The 26,713-nt window shown below is 58.9% G+C and overlaps 2 protein-coding genes across 3 annotated transcripts; one reads left to right on the top strand and one right to left on the bottom strand.

Annotated features, from left to right (window-relative positions):
* Positions 1-5,382: 5,382 nt before the first annotated feature.
* POLR2F (RNA polymerase II, I and III subunit F) lies at positions 5,383-26,390 on the bottom strand. 2 transcript variants are annotated; one of them, XM_040985951.1, is made up of 5 exons: positions 26,262-26,390; positions 25,674-25,743; positions 24,420-24,550; positions 20,231-20,302; positions 5,383-5,653 (listed from the first exon to the last, which is right to left on the bottom strand). In XM_040985951.1, exons 1-5 carry the CDS (start codon positions 26,279-26,281, stop codon positions 5,398-5,400), a joined length of 549 nt encoding a protein of 182 aa, XP_040841885.1. In that variant the 5' UTR covers positions 26,282-26,390; the 3' UTR covers positions 5,383-5,397. The 2 variants fall into 2 exon arrangements, with proteins under 2 accessions (XP_040841885.1, XP_040841893.1); XM_040985959.1 differs by lacking the exon at positions 5,383-5,653 and adding an exon at positions 19,881-20,043 and having other exon boundaries at positions 26,262-26,382.
* On the top strand, positions 7,187-15,801 carry SOX10 (SRY-box transcription factor 10). The gene is made up of 4 exons (XM_040985937.1): positions 7,187-7,362; positions 7,866-8,365; positions 12,081-12,349; positions 14,601-15,801. The coding sequence occupies exons 2-4, from the start codon at positions 7,944-7,946 to the stop codon at positions 15,302-15,304; spliced, it is 1,395 nt and encodes a 464-aa protein (XP_040841871.1). The 5' UTR covers positions 7,187-7,362; positions 7,866-7,943; the 3' UTR covers positions 15,305-15,801.
* Positions 26,391-26,713: the final 323 nt, after the last annotated feature.

Below are 26,713 nucleotides of genomic sequence, written 5' to 3'. Positions count from 1 at the left end.
CCAGAGGACAGCTTATCACTCGAGGGCCCTTTGAGGACACATAAACCCCCAAATCCTACAGGGTCACCCCAGTTAAGGCAGATCAGATTTATGAAGAGAAAGAGAAAGAGAAAGATTTTCCATCTGCTGTTTTACTCCCCAAATAGCTGCAATGGCCAGAGCAGAGCCAATGTGAAGCCAGAAGCCAGGAGCTTCTTCCGGGTCTCACATGTGCAGGTGCAGGGTCACAAGGCTGTGAACCATCCTCAACTGCTTTCCCAGCCCACAAGCAGGGAGCTGGATGGAAAGCAGAGCAGCCAGGACATGAATCAGCACCCATATGAGATCCCAATCCATGCAAGGTGATGATTTAGCCACTAAGCCACCATACTGGGCTCCTGGTGTCTACTTCTAAGGGCAGAAGTGTATCCTGGGAGAACGAGAGGATGTCAGGCATCCCAGCCTGTCCTGTCCAGCCTTGGTGCTGTTGCTGATGCTCTGGATGACGGGGCAAGATGACAAGGGATCCAGGGCAACAGGACAGGGTCTAGCTGCCACCTGCTAGGCCAGGCTACCTGGACACGTGCCCCAACTCCACCCACAGAGAGGAAGGCTGCCACTCTCTTCCAGTCGCCCACCTGCAAAGACAGGACTTTGGGCAGCACCAGTGCCCCCCAAGGTGTCCCTAGCCATCAAGGTGACAAAGCCACTGGGACCGGTGCTGTGGCACAGTAGGATAAACTGCAGCTTGCCATGCTGGCATCCCATCTAGGGAGCCCCAGTTTGACTCCCATCTGCTCTGATTCCAATCCAGCTTCTTGCTAAAGCACCTGGGAAAGCAGCAAATGATTCCCAACTCCTTGGGTCTCTGCCTCCCACAAGGAGAACTGTGGATAGAGTGCCTGGCTTCTGCCTTGGGCCTGGCCCAGCCTTAGCTGTTGTGGCCATTGGGGACTGAATGTACCAATGGAAGCCCTCTATCTCCCTCTCTCCATGTGTCACTCTGCTTTTCAAATAAAAGACCAGCCTTCTCCTTCCCTCTGTCTTCACCAGTGTCCGCACCTTACCCCCTCTCGTCCAGGCAGGTGCCTGCGGACATCTGCAGAGGCTCCATGAAGACAAGGTGAGTGCTTGCCTGCCCACCTTGACCCCAGCCACAGCACAGCCTTGCCTGGGAGGCCCAAGCCCAGCAGAGATGTCCAAGTGCCTGCAGTGGGCAGTCACGTGACCATTCTTCACTTTCTTTCCTATTTGGTTCAGTGGGATGGTGACTGCATCCCTGCTCAGCCAGCCTCCAGGGTCCCTGGGGCAGTAAGCAGGGGGACATCTGGGGACAGCACTTGCACCAGAAGAAAACAAGCCATGAGGATGGTGAGACAAGGTTAATAGGCAGCCACCCTGCAGCAGGTCCCTGAGGACACAGGGGCCCTTGGCAGCCAGGCACTGGCCCAGTGTTGATGGACATTGTCTGCAGGTTAGGTCAAGCAGGTGCAAGGTTTTTTATGAGGGTTGCCAAGCTCTGGGCCAGGGTTACAGGGTGAGTGACATCCAAGACTGCCCTGGGTCAGAGGTCGTCAGGGAGCACCCCACTTGGTTCTCTGAACTTTGGGAGGGAGAAAGAAGGAAGCAGCAGGCCCAGTGGTGGGGGTAGAGAGGCAAGAAGGAGGGAGGGATGGGAAGGAGGTGAGGACTCCAGCTAAGAGAGACACAGGGACCTGTGGGACTGGGACCATGTTCTAATCAGCCCAGCCGCCTGCCCAGGCCCAACACTGCTAATTCCCAGCCAAAGACAAGCTAGGTAGAGCAGACCTGGAGAGAAAGGAGGACACGTCAGTCCTTAGATGGCACAGCCCTGGTGGGCACCAAGGTGCCCAAACAGCCAACCCCAGCACCTGCTGTGTGGAATGAGGGGGAACTGTATTTACTTGAAACCACGCCAAGTGTTAATAAAGATGGATGCTTATGAAGACCTGTTAGGGATGGGATTTTTACAAGATTTATTTTATTTATTTGATCAGCAGAATGACACACACAGAGAGAAAGATCTTCCATCTACTGGTTCACTTTCCCGAATGGCCAGAATGGCCAGAAGCTGGGCCAGGTTGAACCCAGGAGCCTGGGTGCAGGGAGCCAAGGACATGGGCTGCATCTCCTGCTGCTTTCCCAGGCACATTAGCAGGGAACTGGATCAGAAACGGTACAACTGGGATTCAAACCGGCACTCTGATGGCTCAGGCACTTGGGTCCCTGAAGGCCACAGGGAGACCCAGACTGAGCTCTGACCTCCTATCTTGGCCTGACCCGGCTCTGGTCGTTGCAGCCCCATGAACCAGTGATGTAAGCTCTCATTTTCTCTTTCCCTTTGCCTTTCAAACAAAATAAAACCAAGTGTTTAAAATTAAAAATGACAGGTCAAACAACAGAGAAGGCAGAAAGCCAGGATAGGAGGCAGAACTCCAAACGATGGCTCAGCCACCAGCCTCTCGTTTTGAAATCTGGCTCACAGGTTACCAAATCCGGAAATCCTCTTGCACGTCACCTAGCCCGCCCTGCCCCTTTTACCAGTGGAAAAACCGAGGCCAGGAAAGAAAACAGACATGCGGATGGCCGCCAAGTCTTGAGGCCTGAAGTCGGGGTGGGGTGGGGGCAAGGTCTGAGTCGCCATACAGGTCTCTCCCGACTACTCAAGGTCAGGGGCTGGTCCTATCCTTCTTCCCTGACTCCCCCCCACCCCACCCCCACCCCTGTCTAGGGTAGCCAAGCCACTTTCACAAAGCTCCCAGCAGCACGCAGGGACTGTGTGTGTTCGGCAGCAACCAGTGTCCGAAGGTTTCTAAGAAGGGGACAGATGTCAGACTGCTGAGGCAACAAGGGGCACTGGCCCCGGCTTCTGCTTCCCTGGGTGGAGTGGAAAGGGAGCCAGGAGAAAGGGGATTGGTGGGGGGACAGTTCAGAGCCTCAGAATTGCTTTCCAGAGGCCCCGTCCCTACACCATCATGGACCCTCAGTTCACATTGGAGGTGAGGCAGAGGCAGTTCCCTGTTGGGGCCAGCCAGGAGTATGCTGCCAGCCCTCTCCAGCCCTCTCCAGTCTCCCTGCTTTCTCTTCCCCTCCTCCCTGGGAGCTCAGGATGATGACCTGTGGTCGTGGGGGACCACCCCAGCTAGGGAAGCCAAGACCCAGAAGGAAGGCAAGGGGAACCCCTCGGAGGATTCTGCCAGGCAGCATGCACTGGTGGGGACCTGGGCCATGCAGGGAGGAGGTATGGCACCCTTAAAGTTACCCCTACACACACACCTTGGAAGGTAGCAGAGCTGAAGAATTGCAGTGAAATCTCCCAGGAGCATGGAGGCCCAGGAACGGGTGAGGGTTAGAGTTAGAAGGTGAGCCTCCAGCAGGCACCATCACCAGAGCCCAGGCCCAACCCTGGACATTTTCATGCCTCAGTTTCCTTCAGAGAAGAGCAGCATCTACTCTGACAGTTGTGGGGAGGACTCAGGAGCAAACTGGCACTGCCTGGGCATAAGGGAAGTGCCAACTGTAGAGCCCCCCACCCCTGCCTCTGCCACACACTCTGTCCTCGGTTCTCCCTGAACCAACAAGTGGATTATACACAGTGAGGCTGGGCTCACCCTGGCTGCACTTGACACTCTTCCTGGCTCTCAGTAGGGGAGGCCTGGCATGGCAGTGGTTTTCTCTACCACTGCATATCCATGTGTGGGGTTTAATTCCCTCATCTACCTGGGGCACAGCAGGTGGACAAAATCCTCCATGTCTACATGCACAAAAGCCAAGGCCCAAGAGGGAGACAGTGCCCCAGGCCCGACTTGCCACCACCTCCTCCCCCACACAACAGAGATGATGAAGCCTTCTGGGGTTGGGGAGCAAAATAAAACAGGTTTTAGGGACACCCCTTCCCCATCTTTCTCCCCCTGCCATGACTCTGTCCCACCCATCGCTTACCATACCCCAGTGTAGCCTGCAGATTGACCTCCAGCCCTGGACTTCATGGACCAACTCCTTTCCTTCTCTGTAGAGATGGGGTTTCTGCAAGGGGTCCCCACAGCCTCCAGCAGGGCTTGGAGGAGGGGTATTGTGTCAAGAAAGCAGAGATCTGCCCCTCATCCCCAACTCTACATGAACACTCATGGCGATGGAGGGGAGAGAGTCTAGGCATTTGCCTTTCACCCCAAAACCCCACCACATATTCTGCAGCTACCTGCGAGGGCTTGGCAGAAATGCTGAGTCTCAGGTCCCCACCCCATGTGGAGAATGGGGTGCACCTCTCCCTTGAAAAGCATAAGCCAGTTCCTGACAGGCCGGAGGAAAGGGGTGAGGGGACAGCTGGGCTCCCTGGGCCAGCTCTGTCCCTCTCAGGGAAGCCAGCAAGGCTCTGGTGCCCATGTAGAGAAACTGAGGCAGGCAGAGGCTCAGCTTGGTCAGAACCCTCCTTCTCTGCCTGGCTGTATCCAACAGTAATCTCCCAACCTTGCTCAGAGACCTGTGCTGGTGGGGAGGGCCAGGTGGGAAGCGGGGCGGGGCCTGGGGCACTAGAGGGGAACTGCAGGCAGGTCTTTTGCACAGCATGTCCCCTACGAAGATGCTTCAGAGCTAAAGTGTTAAGAGTCCCTGCTGGCCGGAGGAGGCCTCCCTGATAGGTGGGCTTCCCAGTGGAGGGACAGGGGTTTGGCTTCCCTCCTTTTGTCTTGGGAGATGTGGGACCAGCGGCCTTCAGGACTGGAGCCCAGGAAGGCCTCCTGGATTGCAGCACCCACTTTGGCCCCAGGACCCCTCTGCAAGAAGGGGGCAGCTAGCACACTCACTTGCACCACACCTTCCCCCTTGGGGCTGGGACAGAGGGGTCCTAAGCACCCCTGGACACAGAGTACAGCAGCCTTTCCCACTCCATCCCGCCAGGAACAAGTCCCCCCACCTGCCCTCTTGCCCTTCCCCTGCTCTCCAGAGATGAATGGGGGGGGGGGGTGGCTTTCCCTTCCCTTGCTGGAGAGAACTGGATCCTCAGTGCCTGGAAGGGCAAGGAGAGGATCCCAGTTGGCAGCAGGGCAGGGTGCATGAGGATGTGTTGGCAGCAGGGGAAGGAGGGGCCCACCAACCACACATACACACACACACACACACACACACACACACACACACACACACAGTGCTGGTCATCTGACGGCCTTTTGCCTGCTCCCCCTGCCAAGGCCCCCACCTGCCTCAGCCTGCACCTCTCAGCACAAGAAAACCGGGGTCTGTGTGATAACCCCCTGTCTTCTGTGGCTTCAACACAGGCAGAGCACACTCCCCTGCTACCCCCACTCCCTCCCTGGCACAGCTGGGCCAAGGAGGATAAAAGGGGGGCAGGGAGCTGGAGAAGAACCCTACACCCACTGCCCTCGCCCTCTCCCACCACAGCTACCCCTTCCAGCCCCAGGGTGCTGGAGGGCCTGGCGAACAGGCGCGCGGTGGTGGTGGTGGCGGGGAAAGGAGGGACCACAGGGTATAAGCGTGAGCAGGGACCCACCGCAAGAGACAGATGCTGGGCAGGCAGCAGCGGGTGTCGGAGACGACTGCGGGGCAGCCGGGCCACGAGCGGCAGGATGCGTGTCCCTCAGTCCCTCGCTCTGTCCAGGGCGGCTCCTCTCCGGGTGCTTCTGAGGCCGGGCGGGCGCTGTTAAAAAGCTTTTTATGTGCGTGTGTGTTCATCACATGATTGCCGTTCACCTGTATTTCGAACAAAGACAGCTCACTGTTTCAAGGCCCCGAACAAGCGTCTGGGCACAGGGAAGAGAAGGGGGGCGGGGGGAGGAGGGTTGGCAGCGCCGGGGGTGGCGTCGAGAAAAACTGGGGGGAGATTGTCCAAGGCCAGTGAGCGAGAGAAAGAGGAAACCCTTATCAAACTCCTAATTCACTGGGCACGGAGGCCCCAGACACACTGGCCCGATTGTCTGAGTGTGCAAGTGTGTGTGTGTGTGTGTGTGTGTGTGTGTGTGTGTGTTCCAATGTACATCACCCCCACCCCCCAACATGCCTCTGCCTCGTGTGACTACCTCATTGTGTCCCACTGACAACTCCCCACCACCAAGCCCATAGTCGGGTCTCCCCAGACCCCCTTTCCAGCCCCAGTGCCTGCAGAATTCCTTTAGGGTGGGCCTGGGGTCTCCCCCAGCTGCAGAGGAAGTCAGAAACACACATGATAGTCAAGGGGATCCAGGCTCCCTCTGCCCCCCTACACACGCAGCCCACCTGCCTTGTTGCCCAGGCCTACGGGAGGGATCGGAGAGGAGCTGCAGGGTGATGGCTGGGAAAAGAATGAGAAGGGGTGAGGACAGGCCAGCAGGGCAAGGAGGAGGGAATGGGCTGTGTGTATGTGAGTGTAGGACAACCTGACTCTCCTTCCCCAGAAGCAGCAGCCCCCAATACCTGTGAGGTCTCCTAAGGCAGGCCCCCCAGGCCTGTCCTGTGGGATCTCAGCCTTGGGGAACCGCACTGGTCTTAGGTCTCCCAGGTCTATCCCTGCTGGGACAGGGGGCAGGCAACTGGAGAGAAGGGGCCGGAGTGAGGAGGGGGCACCTGCTCTGCCCAGGGAGGGTCTTCACCTTGCCAGGAAGGGACCTAAGGTCTGCCTTTGACGGTAGCGGTAGTTGGGGGCAGAGGCTGGGGGAGTGGGAGACTCAGTCACATAGGTTGGGGGTGGGGGAAGGGGGTGGCACTACTGCCCCACCACTCACACAGGTGGCCCCCTTGCCCGTCCCTTGTCCGCACCACTCACACAGGTGGCTCCCTTGCCCGTCCCTTGTCCGCTATGACCTTTCCACCTGACACAGAACTCGAACGGGCAAAACAGCTGGGCCCAATTCTCTTCCCAGCAACAGTTTCCCAGCCCAGCAGCCTGCATCTCCTCCTCACAGGTCTCTCTCTACCCCTCAACCTAAGCTGTGTGCTCAGCCTGGGCAGAGATGGGCCTGGACAGCAATGCCCCGGCAGGGTATGTGTGTGTGTGGGGGGGGGGCTGCTGGGAGCAGGGTGGAGGAGCCCTGAGTGTTAGGGATGAAGAGGAAAGCATTGGGAGGCTCCACCTTCAACCCTTCCCTCCCTCCCCTCCCCCTCCCCCACTCCCCCCCTTCCTTCCCCAGCCCTTTGCAGCCTGCGGCTCAGTCGCTCAGTCAGTCTCAAGCTGTCCGGCCAGGGTGGCTGCTGCTGGGGATCCAGGCTCCGTCCCAAGAGGCCGTGGCCTGAAGCTCAGGGCCCCCTCGGCCCCTCCCTCCCAGGCGGCCCGCCTCACCCCCACCCCAGCCCCCCGAGCTGGACTGCACACCTTGGGACTCGGTTTTCTATTTCCTGAGGACCAGCCCCAGGCTGGAGGAGAGGTCCGAGGAGGTGAGTGCGCAGCTTCTGGCCCTCCCTGGCCAACCAGGCCTTACCACGCTGCTACTGCTGAGAGAGAGACAGAGAGAGAGAGAGAGAGAGAGAGAGAGAGAGAGAGAGAGAGAGAGAGAGAGACTGGCACCCCGCACTGCGCTCACGACAGCCCCTCTCCATTCGGGCCGGGTGGTGGAGCGGAAGGCAAAGAGGAAAGGTGAGAGAAGAGGTGGGAAATTCCAGGGACCGGGATTAGAGCAGAAGAAAGGGTCCGTTTTTCTGCCTTTCCATCAACAAACCTCCACCCAAAAGAAGGGTTGAAGAGAAAAACCCACCCACACCGCGAGAGACGGTTGGAACCAGGTGGTGGGAAGGCTAGGAGGCGGGTCGCGCCCACCTAGGGTCAGGAGAGCCCGGGCCGGGGCTGCGTGAGCACCAGGGACGGCCGCCCCCTCGGGGCTGCGCCGCGTTGCGAACCCAGCCTAGCCGGCCACTCCATCGCGCCCTCCTTCCCCGTCCAGGTGGGCGTTGGACTCTTCGCGAGGACCCCCGCGGTGGGCCCGGGGGAGGAGGCCGAGGCGGCGGCGTCCAGGGGCGACATGGCGGAGGAGCAGGACCTGTCGGAGGTGGAGCTGAGTCCCGTGGGTTCCGAGGAGCCCCGCTGCCTGTCCCCCGGGAGCGCAACCTCGCTGGGGCCCGACGGCGGCGGCTCAGGCTTGCGAGCCAGCCCGGGGCCCGGCGAGCTGGGCAAGGTCAAGAAGGAGCAGCCCGGTGGCGAAACGGACGATGACAAGTTCCCCGTGTGCATCCGCGAGGCGGTCAGCCAGGTGCTCAGCGGCTACGACTGGACGCTGGTGCCCATGCCGGTGCGCGTCAACGGCGCCAGCAAGAGCAAGCCGCACGTCAAGCGGCCCATGAACGCGTTCATGGTATGGGCGCAAGCGGCACGCCGCAAGCTGGCCGACCAGTACCCGCACCTGCATAACGCCGAGCTCAGTAAGACGTTGGGCAAGCTCTGGAGGTGAGCACTCCCCGACCTGCCAGCTGGCCCCAGGCCTCCCCACCCTCACCCCAGGGGCACCGACTGCGGGGAGGTGGGAGGACCATTCTCTCCACTAGCGGGGGGGGGGGGGGGGGGGGGGGAAGCCACCTCTTTGAAGGATCAGGTGTGGGGACCCTGCCTACCCCTCTTCCACAAGCGTTCCCTAGGGTCCCCCACCTCTGGCGACCCCGGAACTCAGAACTGCAGCAGCCTTGGCACCCCACCCTTGGGTGGCAGCGGGGAAAACGCCCCCTTGCGGTTGGAATTCCACCGATGGCAGCACTAGGGCCTCCTGGGCTGGGCCTGGGGAGTTCCCAGCACACCACCAGGCACTCCACTAACCCCTTGTAGATTCAAGGGGGGCCACTGCCACCAATCCCAGTCGTCAGGAGGACCTTCGGAGGAGGAGAGAAAGACTTGGGCAAGAACCAGGGGCTTGGTTGGAGATGAGGGGAAACTGAGGCAGGCAGTTTTGCAAAGTCAGAGGGAAGGAATAAGGAATTCTCATGCGTCTTTAGGAGGGGGAGGGAGAGGGAGAGGGCTCTCACCCTGTCCCACCCGTCTCCGCTGGGTCCCAACTCCCCTGGTCATTTGGGCAGGGGGCAGCTGCTACTTCCTTGAGAGGCAAGGGACATACAGGAGACCCTTCACCTCCACCAGGGCCACCGCGTCCTTCCTCACTCTCCTGGTTGAGCGCCATCTTTCCTCCTGGGGCCCCACCCAACCCTGAGTAACCTCTTCCCTAAAGCCCGGAACTGGAGCTGAGCCCTCCAGCTGGCCAGGAGCCCTCAGTGGCCCCCTTCCTGTCCCGGGGTCCCCTACCTGGGGTGGGCCAAGCCCACTCCTGCGTGGGAAAACATCCCTGTAAACAGAAAGTCTGCGGGCTTTGGCTACCAGCTTGACCTGGCCCCTGCGGGATGTACAATGCAGGGGACCCTCACCCCCACCCCAGGAATCCTCAGCCAGCTCCAAGAGGGAAGAGAGAGGGACCTGCAGCGCCTACCTGCTCTCTACCAGACTGCCAGAGAGAGACCTTGAAAGGCAGGGGCACCCGGAAGGGCACACAGCAGGGGGTGGCAGAGCCAGGGCCCAAGGTTCTTCACTGTCACTGGGGACCCTGGGGATGGTGGCATGTTACCCTTCCATCCAAGGCATGGTCGAGGGCAGGGAGGTGAGAGTGACAAAGATGGCAGGGGCAACATACATGGCAACTGTAAGAACCTCAGGCTGTGTCACTCTCTCCCCCTTGCTGGGCCCAGCCATGGGGCAGATCTGGGTCCCCTAAGGCTGAGAGTTATGGGGGAGGAGCCCCACATCCAACCCCTTGACCCGTCCTTGCCACGGGCTTGCCTAGTGTCCCCTTTCCCTCCCACGGCCAGCCCCGGGCCCTGCTCATCCTGGGCAAGCCCAGGCCTGGTTGACCAGCTGCTGAATGTCCAGCTCTGCCAGGAGTGGAGGCCACTGCTGGCTACCCAGCCCAAAGTCCCTACAGACCTGGGTGGGGCTTGGCCCAGGCCAAGAGCGCCATGCCTTTGGGGCTGTGGGACAAAGAGCCACTGAGGAACACGGCCAAGAGGGAGGCAAATGGAACAGGCCCCGGGGCCCATGAGCCCAGCCAGATAAAGCAAGGAGGGACCCCGACTCTCCTACCTCCTCCAGTACTCTGTCATGGGTTGGCCTGGCTTGTGGCCAATACTCAAGTTGTGAGCATAGGAGCCCACCTGGGCAGGACTGTCAGGCTAGAGATTCCCCTGCTGGCTGAGGAGCCAACCTCAGGGACAGGAGGGTAGTGGGACCGCAACAGGCCCCAAAGTCGTGGCCACCTGCACTTGGAGGGTCCTGGCAAACATCTGAGTGTGAGCTAGGATGGCCAGCCTCACTCCGGAGACTTCTGGAACCCAGCCCTGTCAAGTTCAAGACTCCTGGATACCAGGAAGGAGGGTGGGCAAGTAGACCCAGCAGGAAGATAGCGGTCTCAAGACTCAACATGCGTGCAGGCAGGCTGGGTGGGGTGCCCTGCCTGGTGTGGGGTCAGACCCACCTGAGCACAGGAATGATCTGATGGGCACGCCCCGAACCTGTAAGGTGGAGCATGTGTGGGGAGCGGGTGGGGGTGCTGATCTGCCAGGAACAGTCAGAGCTAAGGGTGGGGGCCTCTCTCATGATGGGGCTCACCAACCTATCCAGTCCCGCAGTCCCATCTGCTTCCTCCCCCTGCAAGAGAGCAGATTCAGCCACAGCCATCAGGATTTGCGGGGGATCCAGCATCCCCCTCACCCCCACTTCTGTCCTGCCATTCCCCAAGAGGACAGGGGGCTGATATGAAGGCAGAAATGAGGACGCACTGAGTTTGCAGTTCCAGCTAAGGTTGGCAAGACGTGGAGTGAGGGCTAGTCAGAAGAAGGGGGCAGGGACACAGCAGGGTAGAGTGGACACAGGGCTAGAGCAGCACAGAACAGAGCCAGCTGGTGCCAGAGGTGGTGATGGGGTCCGGGCTGGCAGTGGCTCTGGGTGAGGCAACTGCCAGAAACTCACTTGGGAAGAAGTTGGGATCCCTTCTGACCCAGGCAAGCCCTTTCCCCACCACTGTCAGGCTAATCACTGCCCAGTGGGGACAGGGGACGCAATAAGGACAGACACAGTGTGACAGCGAGTTTGGTGCCCAGCTCTGGGAACTCTCTGCTTGAACCCCTTCTGCCTGGCCTGTCTTCCCTGACATCCTCTTCCGGGTCATGGCACCTACATCCCACTCTCTGCCTCCCAGGGCCGTGCTGGGGTGAGCATCAATCCCAAAGCCCTTTGGAGCAAGCCAGGGCAGGGCTGAGTGGCAGGTTAAGCTGCGGAGGAATGCTGCTGGCCTGGCGGCTGGAGCAAGGCGCCTGATGGGACCACCCTCTCCCAGCTGTCTGGCGGAGCTGCCACTGGGGGACAGGGCACCCATCCACCAGCTGGAGCCATAGAGAGGGCCCCTGGGGAGAGGGAGGGATGGCTCCCACTGCCTCTGGCAGGCACACAGTACCTCATCTGAATGAGTCCTTCCCCCTCCCCCATCCTAGTACCCTGGGACTGGAAGCTGGAGCCAGGCAGGTGGGCAGGGCATGTTCCTAGGGACTGTCATCCCCCTGGGAAAAGATCTTAGCTTCCCCGTCTCCCCTCACCCCTTCTTCAAGGATACAGCATCTCTTGCAGATGACCAGCCCCCTCTGGGCTTTACCAAAGCAATACAGAAGAGCTGAGGACTGTGCCATGGTCCCCACACAACACAGCAGCACCTGTCTCAGGGGATCCCTCATGTGAGGATCTGCGCATCCCCATTCAGGTGGATTCCACATCGCAGGCCAGTAGGCAGCATCATCCCAGGTGCTCCATAGGCTGCGATGTAACACACACCCACACTGAGGCAGAGGCAGGAGACGCGGGGCAAGGCTCCAGTCCCAGGGAGCTCTCCCCTAACCCAGCAGCCACTTCCACCTGCATACGGCCTGGGCGGTGAGGATTTTGTCCTCTCCTCTGGAGCAGATCCTCCTGTCACTCAAAAGGCCGGGGCGCCAGGCTGCTGTTCCTTGGGCTTTGCTTCTTCTAGTGCATAAACCACCATGAGCTTGCCACCTCAGGGGGAGGTGTCCCACCCTGTGGGCTTTCAGCGGGGGCTGGAACACTCAGAGACCTCGTCCCTATGCACTCCCAACCCCAGGTTGCTGAATGAGAGTGACAAGCGCCCCTTCATCGAGGAGGCCGAGCGGCTCCGGATGCAGCACAAGAAGGACCACCCCGACTACAAATACCAGCCCCGGCGGCGGAAGAACGGGAAAGCGACCCAAGGGGAGGCCGAGTGTCCCGGGGGCGAGGCCGAGCCAGGCGGAGCCGCCGCCATCCAGGCCCACTACAAGAGCGCCCACCTGGACCACCGGCACCCTGGTGAGGGCTCCCCCATGTCCGATGGGAACCCTGAACACCCTTCAGGTGAGTGCTGGACAGGGAAGATGCAGAGCCCAGAGCTGCACTTGGGGAAACCGTGGCAGGGGGCAGAAGGCTGGATGGCATGAAGCCCCTGGCACCCCAAGAAGGGGTCGCCAGGCAGTGCAGCTATTCCAGCTTTTGGGAGCAAGCGTCCAGAACACACTCAGGGCAGAGGCGAGACTTGCCCCTGGGCGAAGGGGGCTGTGGAGGCCTTAGTTAAGAGTGTTTGCATTCTTAGTAACGAAACAAAGCTGGCGTACATCTGGCACCTACTCTGTACCAGCACCTTGCTAGTTGCTGTGTGTGTGTGTTTGTGTATACATGCATACATATGCACCGACTCCTTCAGTCAGCCTTCAGTGGCATGTGAAGCACGGGGCTCAGGGTCTCTGCCAGGTGCAAGGTTATTGGCACCTTTTTTTTTTTTTTTTTTTAGGATTCATTTATTTTTATTGGAAAGTGAGATATACAGAGAGGAGGAGAGACAGAGAGGAAGACCTTCTGTCCAATGATTCACTCCCCAAGCAGCCACAATGGCCAGAGCTGTGCCAATCCAAAGCCAGGAGCCAAGAGCCTCTTCCAGATCTCCCACATGGGTACAGGATCCCAAAGCTTTGGGCTGTCCTTGACTGCTTTCCCAGGCCACAGGAAGGGGACTGGATGGGAAGCAGGGCTACCGGGATTAGAACCAGTGCCCATATGAGATCCTGGTGCGTGCCACATGAGGACTTTAGCTGCTGGGCCCAGGTTATTGGCACCATATGGGGTGTGAGAAAATGGCTTGTGTTCCTGAACACAGCTGCCCAGGTCTTACATAGTGGAATGCTGGGCAAGCACGGCTTAAAGGACACGCTCTGAACCTGCTTGGTGCCAGGCACGGGCATGGAAATGAGGAGCACCCACGAGGGAAGCCCGGGGACCCAGCCCTCTACAGTCTAGGGGGACAGCAGGGATCTTTAGTCCAGGAAGACACCAGGGCACCGAAAATATCTCTGACCTTCTGTAGGGGCAGGGTCTCTAGGGCCGGCCAGCAAGACAGGCTTCTGTCCACATCTCCCACAGTCACCCACCAGATTCTGACCAAGTATACCAGATTGGAGCTGCCTAGCCCCATCTGCTTAGAGACAAGGAATCTAGGGGTTTTCTAGGGCTGGCAGTCAGCGAGAGCGCCAGGATGAAAGCCCAGGCAGGCCTCTCCAAGGGGCAGAGCCCTTGGCCCATGCAGGTCTCAGAGGCGGCCCTGGTACACACCTGCTCTGATGGGATGCTCAGCCAGGCCATCCTCCTCAACACACACACCACACCACCACACCACCAGCTCAGAATGAAACTGCAGCCCGGCCTTCTCACCACTCGCAGCCCTCCAGACACACTGCCTTGGTGAGACGCCCCATGCCCCCAAAGCACTGGGTGACTTTCTCCTCTGCTCTGCCAGGAAGTTCTGGGCATTCCTGTCATCACAGCACCTCTCACACTGGGCACATATGACTCCCAGATCGGGGCCAGTTCGTGAGCTTTAGGAGCCAGGACTAGGTCTCCTTCCATTCCCGCCCTGGCACCATGCCTAACCTCTTTGCAGTGCCCCCTGGGCATCTGCTGCAGGGGATGTGAGTAGGCATGTGGGCACACAAAGGAACCAGGGCCAGTGGCCCAACCTTAAGGGGTCACTGAGCAGCAGGCAGACTTGAGAGGAGGGGTGGGGTTCAAAGGGACACACAGCCCTGTTTGGGGGGTGCTAAAGTGGGGAGTGACACGGGCTAGATGAGAGTGAGGAGGGTGGTTAAGCGTGAGGCTTAGTAGAAGCAAGGCCAGCAAAGACCCAGGTGGAGACAGAGAAGGTGGGGAGTGAGGCCCACCCACCCCAGGCCAGACCACTTGGCAGTCAGCAGCAGAGGAGTGGCAAGCCAGGCAGGACGGTGCTGGGGAAGCTGGCTTCTGCTGATTGGAGAACCTGCCCACAGGAATGGTTGCCACACCAAAGCAGGCCTCCCCTCTGGGGGTGACAAGGGTGGGTACAAAGTGGGCGGGGGGGCAGGACCTACCCCAAGCTCTGGGACTTTTATAAACAATGAGAGACCAACCGGGACCAATGGATAAAGAGATGCCAGCTTGAGGCCAAGGCAGTGGTCAGGCCTGGCCCCTGGGAGGCATCCACTGCTTGAAGGTGAACGTCAGAGCTCCCCTCACTGCCCCGCCCCGCCCCAACAGCTCTCTGTCATGCCTCTGACCTTGCTCTCTGTCTCCTTCCTCCCAGGCCAGAGCCATGGCCCACCCACCCCTCCAACCACCCCCAAGACAGAGCTGCAGTCGGGCAAGGCAGACCCCAAGCGGGATGGGCGCTCCATGGGGGAGGGCGGGAAACCGCACATCGACTTCGGCAACGTGGACATCGGCGAGATCAGCCACGAGGTCATGTCCAACATGGAGACCTTTGACGTGGCTGAGTTGGACCAGTACCTGCCGCCCAACGGGCACCCGGGCCATGTGGGCAGCTACTCGGCAGCTGGCTATGGGCTGGGCAGCGCCCTGGCCGTGGCCAGTGGACATTCCGCCTGGATCTCCAAGCCGCCAGGTGTGGCTCTGCCCACAGTCTCGCCATCTGGTGTGGATACCAAAGCGCAGGTGAAGACAGAGACGGCGGGGCCCCAGGGACCCCCGCACTACACCGACCAGCCGTCCACCTCGCAGATCGCCTACACTTCCCTCAGTCTGCCCCACTACGGCTCTGCCTTCCCGTCCATCTCCCGTCCCCAGTTTGACTACTCTGACCATCAGCCCTCAGGACCCTATTACGGCCACTCCAGCCAGGCCTCCGGGCTCTACTCGGCCTTCTCCTACATGGGGCCCTCGCAGCGGCCCCTCTACACGGCCATCTCTGACCCTAGCCCCTCGGGGCCCCAGTCCCATAGCCCCACACACTGGGAGCAGCCTGTGTATACAACACTGTCCCGGCCTTGAAGGGGGCTGTTGCCCTGGGTCCCCTACCCCCTCCCGTCTGCCCGTGTGCCCTGCTCCATGCCCATCTCAGGCCCGGTGGAGGAGGGAAGCCTTTCTGTGTGGCTCACTGCCCTTATGACCCACCTGCCCTGGCCGGGCTGCAGCTAGCCAGCTGAGTAGGGAGAGGCTGACAGGCGCCCCTAAACTGCAAGATGAAGGGCTGTGCCTGATCCCGGGAGGGACCCAGACCCGCTCTTCAGGCAGACAGGCAGGGGGCACCACCCAGGGCTGATGGGCATCGAAAGCCTTGTCTCTCCCATGAGTTCTCACTTCCTCCCATGGGGAGGGGGGGAGCTGACAGGTCCCTAGACCATTGTGTGTGGCACCCAACAGCTAGGGTCCCCAGGGCCTCAGTGCCTGGAGCTGGCTCAATCTGCCACTAGGGGCTGAGGATGGCTTTGACCTTGTAGGGAGTTAGGGTTCAGGGTGGTGCCCAGTAGGGATTCTCATCCCTCCAAAGGCCCTCTTCCCCTAAATGCAGGAAGGAATTGGCACAGGCACAGCAGCATCGCCCCCCACACCCCCGACCCAGTTCTGTGCCAATAACCTCACATCTTTGCTGGAGGAAGAGGGTCCCACCCCACCCCATCTGCTTCCACTGGAGCCCCTCAGGCCTTGCGACACTGGAACCCCTCAGGAGGAGGCTGAGGCTCCAGGGCAGGACTCAGGCAGACCACGGAGCCTTCCTCCCTGGGCCCCTTACCACTTGCCTTGTCCCTCACTGATTCTGTGGGCTCAGCTGTGCCAGTCCCACTGCCCTGGGTCTCCCAGAGACTTAGGGCAGCTCAGGCCCCAACCTCATCTCCAGGAGGAGCTGAGGCCCTGCGCCTGGGCTGCTGGCCACAGGCTGCAGATGCTATGATCCCAACGACTGTGCATTCGCCTCCTGCTTCCTGCCCTGTGCCTCCTAGCTGTATCTGAATAAAGTGCGTAGCTGTCCGCTCTATCTTTCTGCTCTGCAGCTCCCCGCCCCCAACCCCATGTGTAACTCATGACTGTCCCTTCTTATTTATCTCAGTAGTCCCTGTCTCCTAGCTCCTTCAGCCCCTATTAACTCTGCATTAAGCATTCCACGTAATAAAATTAAAGGTTCCGCTACCTGCTTGCTGGGTCTGCCCTGGCCTGTCTCTTGCTCTCTCAGCCCTATGCCCTGTGCAACCACAGCTGCAGCCTGGCAATAGCTAGGACAATAAAAAGGAGAGACCAGCCAAAGGGCTCTCCTGTGAGGAAGAAGACAACAGAGTGGGCTGGGAGAGCTGGCATCCCAGCCAGGCCCTGTGGACCACTGTGTGCCAGTGACTGGGCACAGGAACCTCAGGGGGCAGCTTCTCCCACTGATGCCTCTTAATAGACCTAGCGGGAGCTCACCACCTTCCTGGCGGCCCCTCTACTCACACAGCAGAGGGAAGAGGTAGGTGCAGCCTACCAGCTCCTGCCATCAGAGTCTGCATTGGATGGGCCCCCCACCTGCCACCTCCTCCAGCACCAGGGGACCCACAGAAGCCCATGCTAAGGTGCCTGTGTTCCGGTCTAAAGTGAGGCCATCAGACATATGCAGCATCATATTCCACTTCTTACTCCACAAGAGCTCATGCCTCAGCAGGGCCCAGAGGGAATCACTCCACAGTGCTAGCACACAACTTCAGGGATGATGGCTGGAAACACCTCCTGAGAGCGCCCACTTCCGGAGTGCCCTCTGGTCAAGGGTGTGATGTCACTCCCTCGGGTCCAATCAAGCTGGTGGGGGGAAGAGGGGACACTGAAGCTAAGAGCCTCAGGGAAGGCCTGCACATTTCCAACCCTAGCACCAACCCTCTTACTCATCCCGTGTCCCCCCTGCCCACAGCTTACGGGCCCCACTCACTCACCAATCTAGACTTTTCTTCTTTGCTGCACACCATGCCCCTTTCCTTCCAGCGATGGCGTCCAGTGGCCTGTCCTAGTCAGGGGTCCCAGGTCCTAGCCCTGCCATCCCAGGGGGGCCAAACACCTGCTGTCCAGCAGCTGCCTGCTGCCAGCTCTTCAGGATACCTCCCCAAACTGCCAGCTCCCATGAGGATCGGTGCCCACGGAAAGCCCTGCTCCTTCAGGTTGCATCTGCTGCAATGTCAGATCATCCAAACTGTAGCTACGCTGGTTTGGGGGCTTTGCGTCGTTGTTTGGGTGGGTAAAGGCCAAGAAGTGATTGGACCATTAGCAGACCCCATCTTGTTGGGGCTCATCCATTTCCCTGCCTGCAATCCATCTTTTGGAACTCAGCTCTCTCAGAGCTTTATGAATCTGCAAAACAGAATGATTTTCACTCAGGCCACTACTAAAGGTGGACATGAAGGGACAGGGCCTCGTGTCTACATGAAATACCTCTTTCCATCAATAGCACTCTGAAAACTCCTAGGATGAGTCTGGTCGGTTTGGGGACCATCTCATTACCATGGGCACACATGCTCCAACCGAGGCTGCGGTGGGCCCTGGATCCACCAGGCACCACGTGAGAAGAGTCGGTCCACCTCGCCAGACTCCTTGGAACCCTGTGCTTACCCTGGATCTCTCCCTAATTAACAAAGTGCTCTCAGAGTCCTTTCCTAGAATTCTGTCAGAGGTCAGTGCAGACCTTCTGCAGTCACATGACTACAATCTACCTTCCCTCCACTTGGAGGCAGGACACCTGTCCACTTCCAGCCTATCTGCTGCCGTGACGTCAGTGGGTGAATTCACAGGGAGCAGGCAGGGCCATGGGGACTAATGCACACTGGGAGGGTGACACCATCCTCAGAGCGGTGAAATCCGCAGCATTTCAGAACTATCCGAGCCACATGGACAGAACCCCTGGAATATGTGCACACTGAGACTCTGGGTTGACATGAGGTGGCGGTTCCTCATCCCGGGCACTGGAATGTGTGGAAAGTCGTGAGTGGTTTCCCCCTTTGTCTCTCCCCTTCTCTCAGGAACAAAAAGAAATAGCAAATTTGGAAAACATGAGTTCACCCAATTTCCCCTAAACTTTAATCCTTCCCACCCTGATCAACCATGTAATCATTAATAAAATAAATAAATGCCACGTTTCAAAGATGAAGCCACCACCTCCGGGACATGCATTTCGACTGGGAAGTGACTGGGAAGAAGGGCAGAAGACAAAAGACATTCAGAGATCTGAGACACCCTAAAGAAGCACAGAAGCTTCCGGCACAGGCACTCCTGGACCACAGCAGGGCACCTGATCCACCTGTCAGAATAGGCCCCAACCCAGGGCAGTATGGGCCAACAGCAGTGGCAGGTAGCTTTAGATTTAAGAAGTCAACAGCAAAGGGACTCCCTGCCAGGCACAATGGGCAGGCAAGGTCAAACATCCTCTCTCCCCCAAGCCCCTCCCTTGCACCCTATCCCCTAAGGGTTAATCCCCCTTCCTCTCATCCTGCCCCAACCCCATCTCCCTTTAATCACATCTGATACTGAGTGGCCCAGCAGGGAACAAAGAGAGCATTTAGAGAAATGGGGCCGAGAAAGTGACCCCCAAGCTCCCTGGATGCCAGCACAAAGGCGACATTTCAGAGCTGAAATTTCAGCACCCAACTTGATTAAAGGATTCCAAAGGCTCGGAGGCAGCGGGTGGCAAGGGTGCGAAGTCCGCTGCTCCCCAAGTTAACCCTTCTCCAGAGCAGGACACTCACCCTCTCCCTGCACCCCGTGCACGGAGCCCCTATGGGGGGGGGGCTGCCATGTTACAGGGGCTGGACGAGCCCTGGAAGGGGAGCCTGGAAGGGGAGCCGGCAGTGCACTGGGGAGCAGGTAGCGTACTCAGGGACCAATCCTCCTTTCCATCTCTGCTGGTCAAAAGATGCTCCCTCTCCATCCCCCAGGAGGGAGCCAGGGATGCGTAGGTGGGGTTTGGGGAGACCCATCAGCACCTAAGGCAGAGGAAGGCCAGACCCAAGTGGGCATAATCCCAGGACCCCCCTTCCCTGCCAAGAGGGAGAGGACAGCTTCCAGGGCCTCGAGCGTGCTGGGCCTGAAGGCCAGCGTGGGCAGTGGCCTGAGCAGGAGGGGGCCAGAGCGGCAGGGCGAGCAGGTGTACTGTCCTCATTCCTCCAGCTGCTGACTGCCCCAAAGGGCTCTGCTTGGGGGGCTGGGAGATCAGCACACCCCCACACTTCCTGCCGGAGTCCTGCTCCTGAAAGGGGATCCCAGCCCCCGATAAGAGGCTAGAGGCAGGTCCTTGGGAAACAATGGGTGGCTTGATGAGACCTGCTCTGTGATACTCCTGAGAAGGGAGAAGCCCCTGCAGCCAGTCCCCACTGGAAAGGAAATTGGGGGTTTCCGTGGCAACCGGCTCCCTGGGCACAAAGACAAGTCTGTCTGTGGGGAGGCAGCTGAGGTGTCTCCCCTGCAGCAGCCTCTGCTCTGTGAGCAGGGACTCAACGGAGGGACGCGGGGGACCAACAGGGTGAAGGGTGCCTGCGACAGGCGCATGCTCTGGCAGCAGGGCAGGAACTGGGAAGGAGCAGGTGGCAGCACCACAGACAGTGGGAGATGGAGGGGCTGAAAAACTAAAGAGTTTATTATTTACATGTAGAAAATGGAGGGTGGAGACCAAGCCGGCTCAGGGCCCAGCTCAGTCGGTGATGATGAGCTCGTCGACGCCCCAGTCCTCGTAGCTGCCATCGGGCAGGTAGCGGCGGATGATGATGGGGATCTTGCGAGCCCTGCAGCAGGGGAGAGACACAGGTGCACAGGGCTGGCAAGGCAGCAGGAGGGACACGGCCCAGGTCTTGCCCCCGCCCCGTCTTCTCCCTCCTCCTGCCAGGTGGGTGAACGCCTAGGAACGCGTCTCACCCCAAGGCATGGCCACTAAGGTGAGGGTGGAGGGTGCCGGGATCAGGCCTGACTCACTTGAGCTCTTTCATGGCGATGAGCAAAGGATCCGTCTCTCCCTCCAGCTCCACCATCACAGGGGCACACATCCTGCAGGACGACGGGTGGTTGGGAGCCTGCTTGGCCCTCCCAGGCAGCCAGGACTGGTAGGAGTGCCGTCTGGAGGCACTGCCAGGGTCCCACCGGCTGTCACAGCAGCAAGCAGTTCGCCCACAGCTAATCTCTCCGAATCTCAGTGGCCTCACTTGAAACAGAGCCCTGCCTTGCCTCAACAGCGCTGACCACTAATGGCCAACAAGGACTAAGGGCCACCCCTCCTTTACACACACCATCTCATCTGAGTTTTATGTGAATCTGAGTCAGAGAGGGAGTTCCCATCTGCTGACTCATTGTCCAAATGCCCACAACAGTCAGGGCTGGGCTCGAGCAAAGTCAGGAGCCAGGAATTCTATCTGGGTCTCCCCTGTAATTCCTTGTGCCACCACAGTGCTGCTCAGGGTGCGCACAGCAGGAAGGTGGAACTATGGCCAGCATCAGGCATCAAACCTGGGCGCACAGGCTGCCCTTCACCAGCGCTCTAACTGCCAAACCAAATGGCCACTCCAGCAGTCTGTTCTGGGGGCTTAGTTTGTGTACTTGACCGTCAGGGACGAGGAGTTAGTCTCCTTTTCACGAAGTGCTTGAATTTCTCCTCTGGCATCCTGTGGCATCTCCCTTACGGACACTGGATTCTATGGTGCAGATATTTACCTCTCAATTCTCTGTTAGAGAAAGAAAATCTCCAACAGGGTCCGCCCTGCTGGTTGCCAGAGCCAGGCTCGGAACCCGAGGGCCCCGTGGCACACAGGCAGCCTCCCCGGGGTCTCGGGCTGGCTCACCGCCGGGTGCCGTGGACTATTTTACTGACCAGGACAACGAGGCCTGGAGCACTCGGTGCCTCGCCCAAGGCCACGTAACCAGCAAAGGCCAGGGCTGTGACGTGAGCCGAGCATGCTCCTCATTCCACTTCCCATGTGCCAAGCTGAAGCTTGGTCAGCTCCAGACAAGTACACAAACATGGCAAGTTTTGGTGTCATGCATGAGGTGCCACACGTGGGTCAAGGTGGCTTCCCCATCAGAGGACTTGGCACACACACCCGAGCCCAGTGGCCATGGCAGAGCACCAAGGCACAGCCCTGACCACATCACCCAAGCCCACGAGCCAGCCTCAATGCCCAGCTCCTGTCATTCTCTCTGTGTGGTAGCAGGGCTCCCACCAGGGGGCTCACTCTTCCAGCTGGGCCCACCCCAGCCTCCACAAGGGTGAGGTACCCACCTGCTCTTGGTCCACATGACCCCCCACAGCCACCAGCCCAGAGGCCGCCCACCCTTCCATTGTCCTGAGGCTGCCTCACTTCCCAGGCCTGCTAAGACAGCATGCCTAAAATGCACACTCCCAGGCCCTTCTGCAGACCCTCAGACACTCTCACATTAAAGGGCCTGGAATGTGCATTCCAAGGCTGCCTGGATGGCTCTGATAACCATCTGCTCTGACAGCTACTGACTTACTAATTTAATTACTAAACATTCTTATTTCTGACTCTAAAAAGCCAAACCATTTCCCAGCGCCAGGACCCAATGATCTCCTTTTCCCACACAGTTCCTTAGTGCACTTTCATGTGGTTCCCCACACGGGAAGCTACACAGAATGCTACACATAGGGTCCAGCGCCATGGCCTATCAGCTAAAGTCCTCACTTTGAATGCACTGAGATCCCATGAGGGCACTGGTTCTAATCCCAGTGGCCCCATTTCCCACACAGCTCCCTGCTTGTGGCCTGAGAGGTTAGGCGAGGATGACCCAAAGCCTTGGGACCCTGTACCCACATGGCAGACCTGGAAGAGGATCTGAGCTCCTGGCTTCAAATCGACACAGCACCGGCTGTTGCAGCCACCTGGGGAGTAAATCAACAGATGGAAGATCTTCCTCTCTGTCTCTCCTCCTAGATCTGCATATCTGCGTTGCCAATAAAAATAAATCTTAAAAAAAAAACCTGCTATACAACAGTCATACACGAGGTGATTAACAAATGGGCATTCAGCCCTCTGGCCTCTTCCACATGCACACCACGGGCCTTGGCACCACAGAACAAGGCACCCACTTAGGAAGCTAGCATCACAAGTCACACCAGCCACCAGGTGGCGCCAATGAGCCAGGTCAAAACCAGTCTGAGTCAGCAGGGAGGTGGTGGCTCATAAGAGGGCTTCCACTAGAAGGGAACCTTAAAATCAACAAGAACACCAGACTAGACTAAGGTAGACCAGCCTGGGGATGCTCGGACGTACAAGCGATCCGTAGGTGGCCTCAGAACATCGACTTTTCCACACTGCCAACCGGATCATGTCACCCACAACCCTAGCGACCACTGCTCAGCCGTGTGCCCCAAGCTCCTTGCCAGGGCTCCCAGAGCCCCAGCTGCCTGCCCCCGGCTTTCCTTGTGCTGCTCCCCACACCTGATAGCCACAAATCTGCCTCCCCTGATGCCTCTATTAGACTCCTGGTCCCCTCATGAAGCCTTCCTGATGACTCTGCGAGTACCCGTCATCTCCTGTGACTCTAAGCCTTCACTCATGACTGCCCTGAATCCTGTTTAAAGGCCCATATCCACCCCGCCCCCACTCCAGGAAGATCATGGCTGATGTCCCCAAGGCGTCCCACACCACTGCTGCACCAAGCCTGTGCCCCAATCATGCTCTACAATTAGAAATGTCCCACGGGGCCTGGCAGCGTGGCCTAGCAGCTAAAGTCCTCATCCTGAACGTACCAGGATCCCATATGGGCGCCGGTTCTAATCCTGGCAGCTCCACTTCCCATCCAGCTCCCTGCTGTGGCCTGGGAAAGCATTCGAGGACGGCCCAGAGCACTGGGATCCTGCATCCATGTGGGAGACCCGGAAGAGGTTCCTGGCTCCTGGCTTCAGATCGTCACAGCTCAAGCCACTGCGGTCACTTGGGAAGTGAATCTCAGACAGAAGATATTCCTGTCTCTCCTCCTCTCTGTATATCTGACTTTCCAATATAAATAAATAAATCATGTAAAAAAAATGTCCCACAGCTCTGTAGCTCCACGGCAACCGCTGACCACATGTGGCCACTAAGTGCTTCCAATGGGGCTAGTGAGGAAGAAACTGAGTTTATTTTTAACTTAAACAGCCATAAGCAGGGGCCAGCACAGAGACTCATCAGACTAATCCTTTGTCCTGTGACGCTGGCATCCCATATGGACACCGGTTCATGCCCTGGTTGGTCCACGTCCCATTCATCTCCCTGACTGCGGTCTGGGAAATCAGTGGAGGATGGCTCAGATCCTTGGGCCCCTGCACCCACATGGGAGACCCAGAAAAGGATCCCAGTTTCAGATTGGCTCAGCTCTGGCCTTTATGGCCATTTGGGGAGTGAACCAGCAGATGGAAGACCTTCTTCTGTCTCTGCCTTTAAAAATAAACAAATAAATCTTAAAACAAAAACAAAAAACCACAGTAACACAACAGCCACATCCAGCTGACTGCCACCAGCGTGGGTGGGAGCAGCACGGGCTCTGTGTTCAGAGAACGGTGGCTGAGCACAAGCTGCCTCCCAGCAAACCTGCTATTCCGAGGTCCACGGCAGCCGGCTTCACCCCCAGGGGCGGAGGGGAGGAGGCCACCACTGCTCAGACCCTAGGTGGGAGCACCGAGAAAGGGCGACTGCCTGCCAGCAAGCAGGGCCTCAACCCGCGGCCCCCGCCGCTCCTTCCCACCTAAGCCGCACCTGGCTCCTGGAAGCCCTTCCATACCAGTCTGCACGTGGCTCCTCATGGGACACCCTTCCTCAGCCTGGGTCTCCCCATTCCCTGTTCCCCCTCTCCCATGACAGCATCAGCTTCCCGCCCTCTCTGGAAGGAAGTGCTGGCAAGTGACCATGGGGTCAAGAGTCCTGCCGGATTTCTCAAAGCACCTGCCAGTAGACAGTGGCTCGCAGGCAGCCCCGCGCTGAGCCCAGGACCTCAGCCACCTCACAGGTTTCCTGACCAGGCACCTGGCTCCTCAATCTTGCTATTCTTCCACATTCAGAAGGCAAGGCCAGAGGGAAGCCTCAAGAAGAAGCCCTGCCTCATGCTGTCACGCCTTCCATGGACCCCCTCCCCGAGCAGGCCACTCCCTCTCCCTGGTGCAGGCCCCCGTACTCACGCAATCTGCAGGGCGCGGGTGCCCAGCACGCGGGCTCGCTCGTACTTGGTCATGTACGGTGTGGTGATTCGCTTCTGGTTGGCCTGTGGTCGCTCCCCAGAGGGGAGGATCTCAACGTTCTCCTGACCCTCCTGGACACCAAGACGACACGGCAAGGGGGACAATGTGAGGGAGGGGCCCGAGCATGCCCACTCTCCTAGCATGTTGATGATGCTGACTGCATGCCAGGGCCAGGGCAGCCATGTGCCCTGGAGTCCTCCCAAGAGCAGTGAGTGGGGATGACGGTGAGCGGAGAGCGCTGGAGCCTCAGGCCTGGCCGCAAGGGGGAGCCTCCTCAGGACTCCAGGACCAGCTACCTCAAAGAGGGGGCACAGCAGGGCACCTACAGCTGGGGGACCGGGGATGCCAGCATGAACAAGTCCCTGGGCATGGAGAGTCACTCCCAGCAGGGAACCAGGCAGCCCTCCAGGTCAAGTGGCCAGAAGGGTCAGGGCAAGGTGGGAATGGCTACACACACCCAGGTTCATCTTTAAAGACAGATTTAATTTCATTTGAAAGGAATATTTTATACAGACAAGAGGAAAGACACAGAAAGAGATCTTTTATCCACTGGTTCACTCCCCAGGTAGCTGCAACAGCCAGAGCTGAGCTGATTTGGAGCCAGGCGCTTCTTCCAGGTCTCCCACATAAGTGCAGGGACCCAAGGACTTGGCCCATCCTCCACTGCTTTTCCAGGTCACAAACAGATCTTGGGTCAGAAGTGAAGCAGAGGGCCTGGGCGATAACGTAGCGGTTAAAGTCCTCGCCTTAAACATACCAGGATCCCATATGGGCGCCGATTCTAATCACGGTGGCCGCGTCTCCCATCCAGCTCCCTGCTGTGGCCTGGGAAAGCAATCAAGGACAGCCCAAAGCCTTGGGACCCTGCACCCCTGTGGGAGACCACGAAGAGGTTCCTGGCTTCGAAATAGCTCAGCTCCAGTCATTGCGGCTAATTGGGGAGTAAATCAGCAGACGAGAGATCTTCCTCTCTGTCTCTCTGTATATCTGACTTTCCAATAAATCTTTACAAAAAGAAAAGAAACCGAAGAAAGGAAAGAAAGAAAAGAATGAGAGAAGCAAAAGCTTCCCTGGCCAGCGAACCACCAGCCCCAGGAGTTTCCCTGCATCCGCAGCCAGCCCGGGGGCTGCCGGAGGGTCTCCAGCCGGCAGGTGGCTCAGGACACGGACTGGAGTCCTGGCAGCTGAACTGACCTCCTCGGCGTTCTCCAAGTCATCCAGCCCTTCATCCTCCTCCACATCGTCAAAGTCATCGCCGTCAAAGCTGTCGGAGAGATCGGCCAGTCCAAACCATGAGCCCGGGGTCCCCCCAAAAACCGCCACTTCCGGAGGGAACCAGCCTTCCTTCCATCAACGCCAGCACTGTCTCCCCCCCGCCACCTGACTCATGCCCAAGACAATTTAAACACGTATTTCCTCATCTTCAAAGAAACTTTTTTTTTGGGGGGGGGGCAGGGAGCGGCACGGTGGCATAATACACTGCTCCTCCACCTGCGGCGCCAGCATCAGACACCGACGCTGGTTCGAGTCCTGGTTGCTCCACTCTCCATCCAGCTCCTTGCTCTTGGCCTGGGAAAGCCACTACACCGTGACGATTCCCACGGTCTGATCTTCAGCAAAGAGCTCTCTCCCACAAACCCCTTCCCCTCCTTCGTCTAACCTTAAAGAATTCAAGAACCCCGTCTCCTCTTCTCCACCTGGTCCACGCCAGGCCTCCCCGCAGGCCTGACCCCCTGACTCCCGGACGCCCCGCCTCGCCCATCCGGAGGCTCCCACACTCACTTGTCCTCGTTGTCCGACATGACGACGCCTCCGCAGCCCTCGGGACCGACCACCGTACGAACCCAAACCGCGCACCTTTCCTTGCGCCGCTCCGCGCTGCCACTGGCGCCTGCGCCGTGACGCGTAGACGGTACTTCCGGGAGGCGGAGGTGCGCACGAGAGTGACGTGTCTCGTTGCCTTGGTAACCAGAACCGCGCCGTCGCTCCAGTGAGTGAGCCGCAGTAGTCTGCGCCGTGCTGGGGTGGCTGCTGCTGCGCCGGAGCGTGGTCTCGGTCTCCAGGAACCCCGTGCGCCTCTCTGTGGGTCTTGCTTTAGCGGGAGAGGAGGATCACTTGACGGGTACTGGGGTGACTAAGCCTGTCTGTCCATGGCCTTGCTCCGAGGCGCGAGGTCAGGATCAAAGAGGGACATTCAGTGTGTACCTCTCCGGGTGTCCGGGCGTCCGGGTGAG

The sequence above is a fragment of the Ochotona curzoniae genome, unplaced genomic scaffold (genome assembly GCF_017591425.1).
Source record: "Ochotona curzoniae isolate NIBS_2020 unplaced genomic scaffold, NIBS_Ocur_1.0 contig_1014, whole genome shotgun sequence".
In the NCBI taxonomy this organism is placed as follows: domain Eukaryota; kingdom Metazoa; phylum Chordata; class Mammalia; order Lagomorpha; family Ochotonidae; genus Ochotona; species Ochotona curzoniae.
This window is presented reverse-complemented; position numbering and strand designations above follow the sequence as displayed.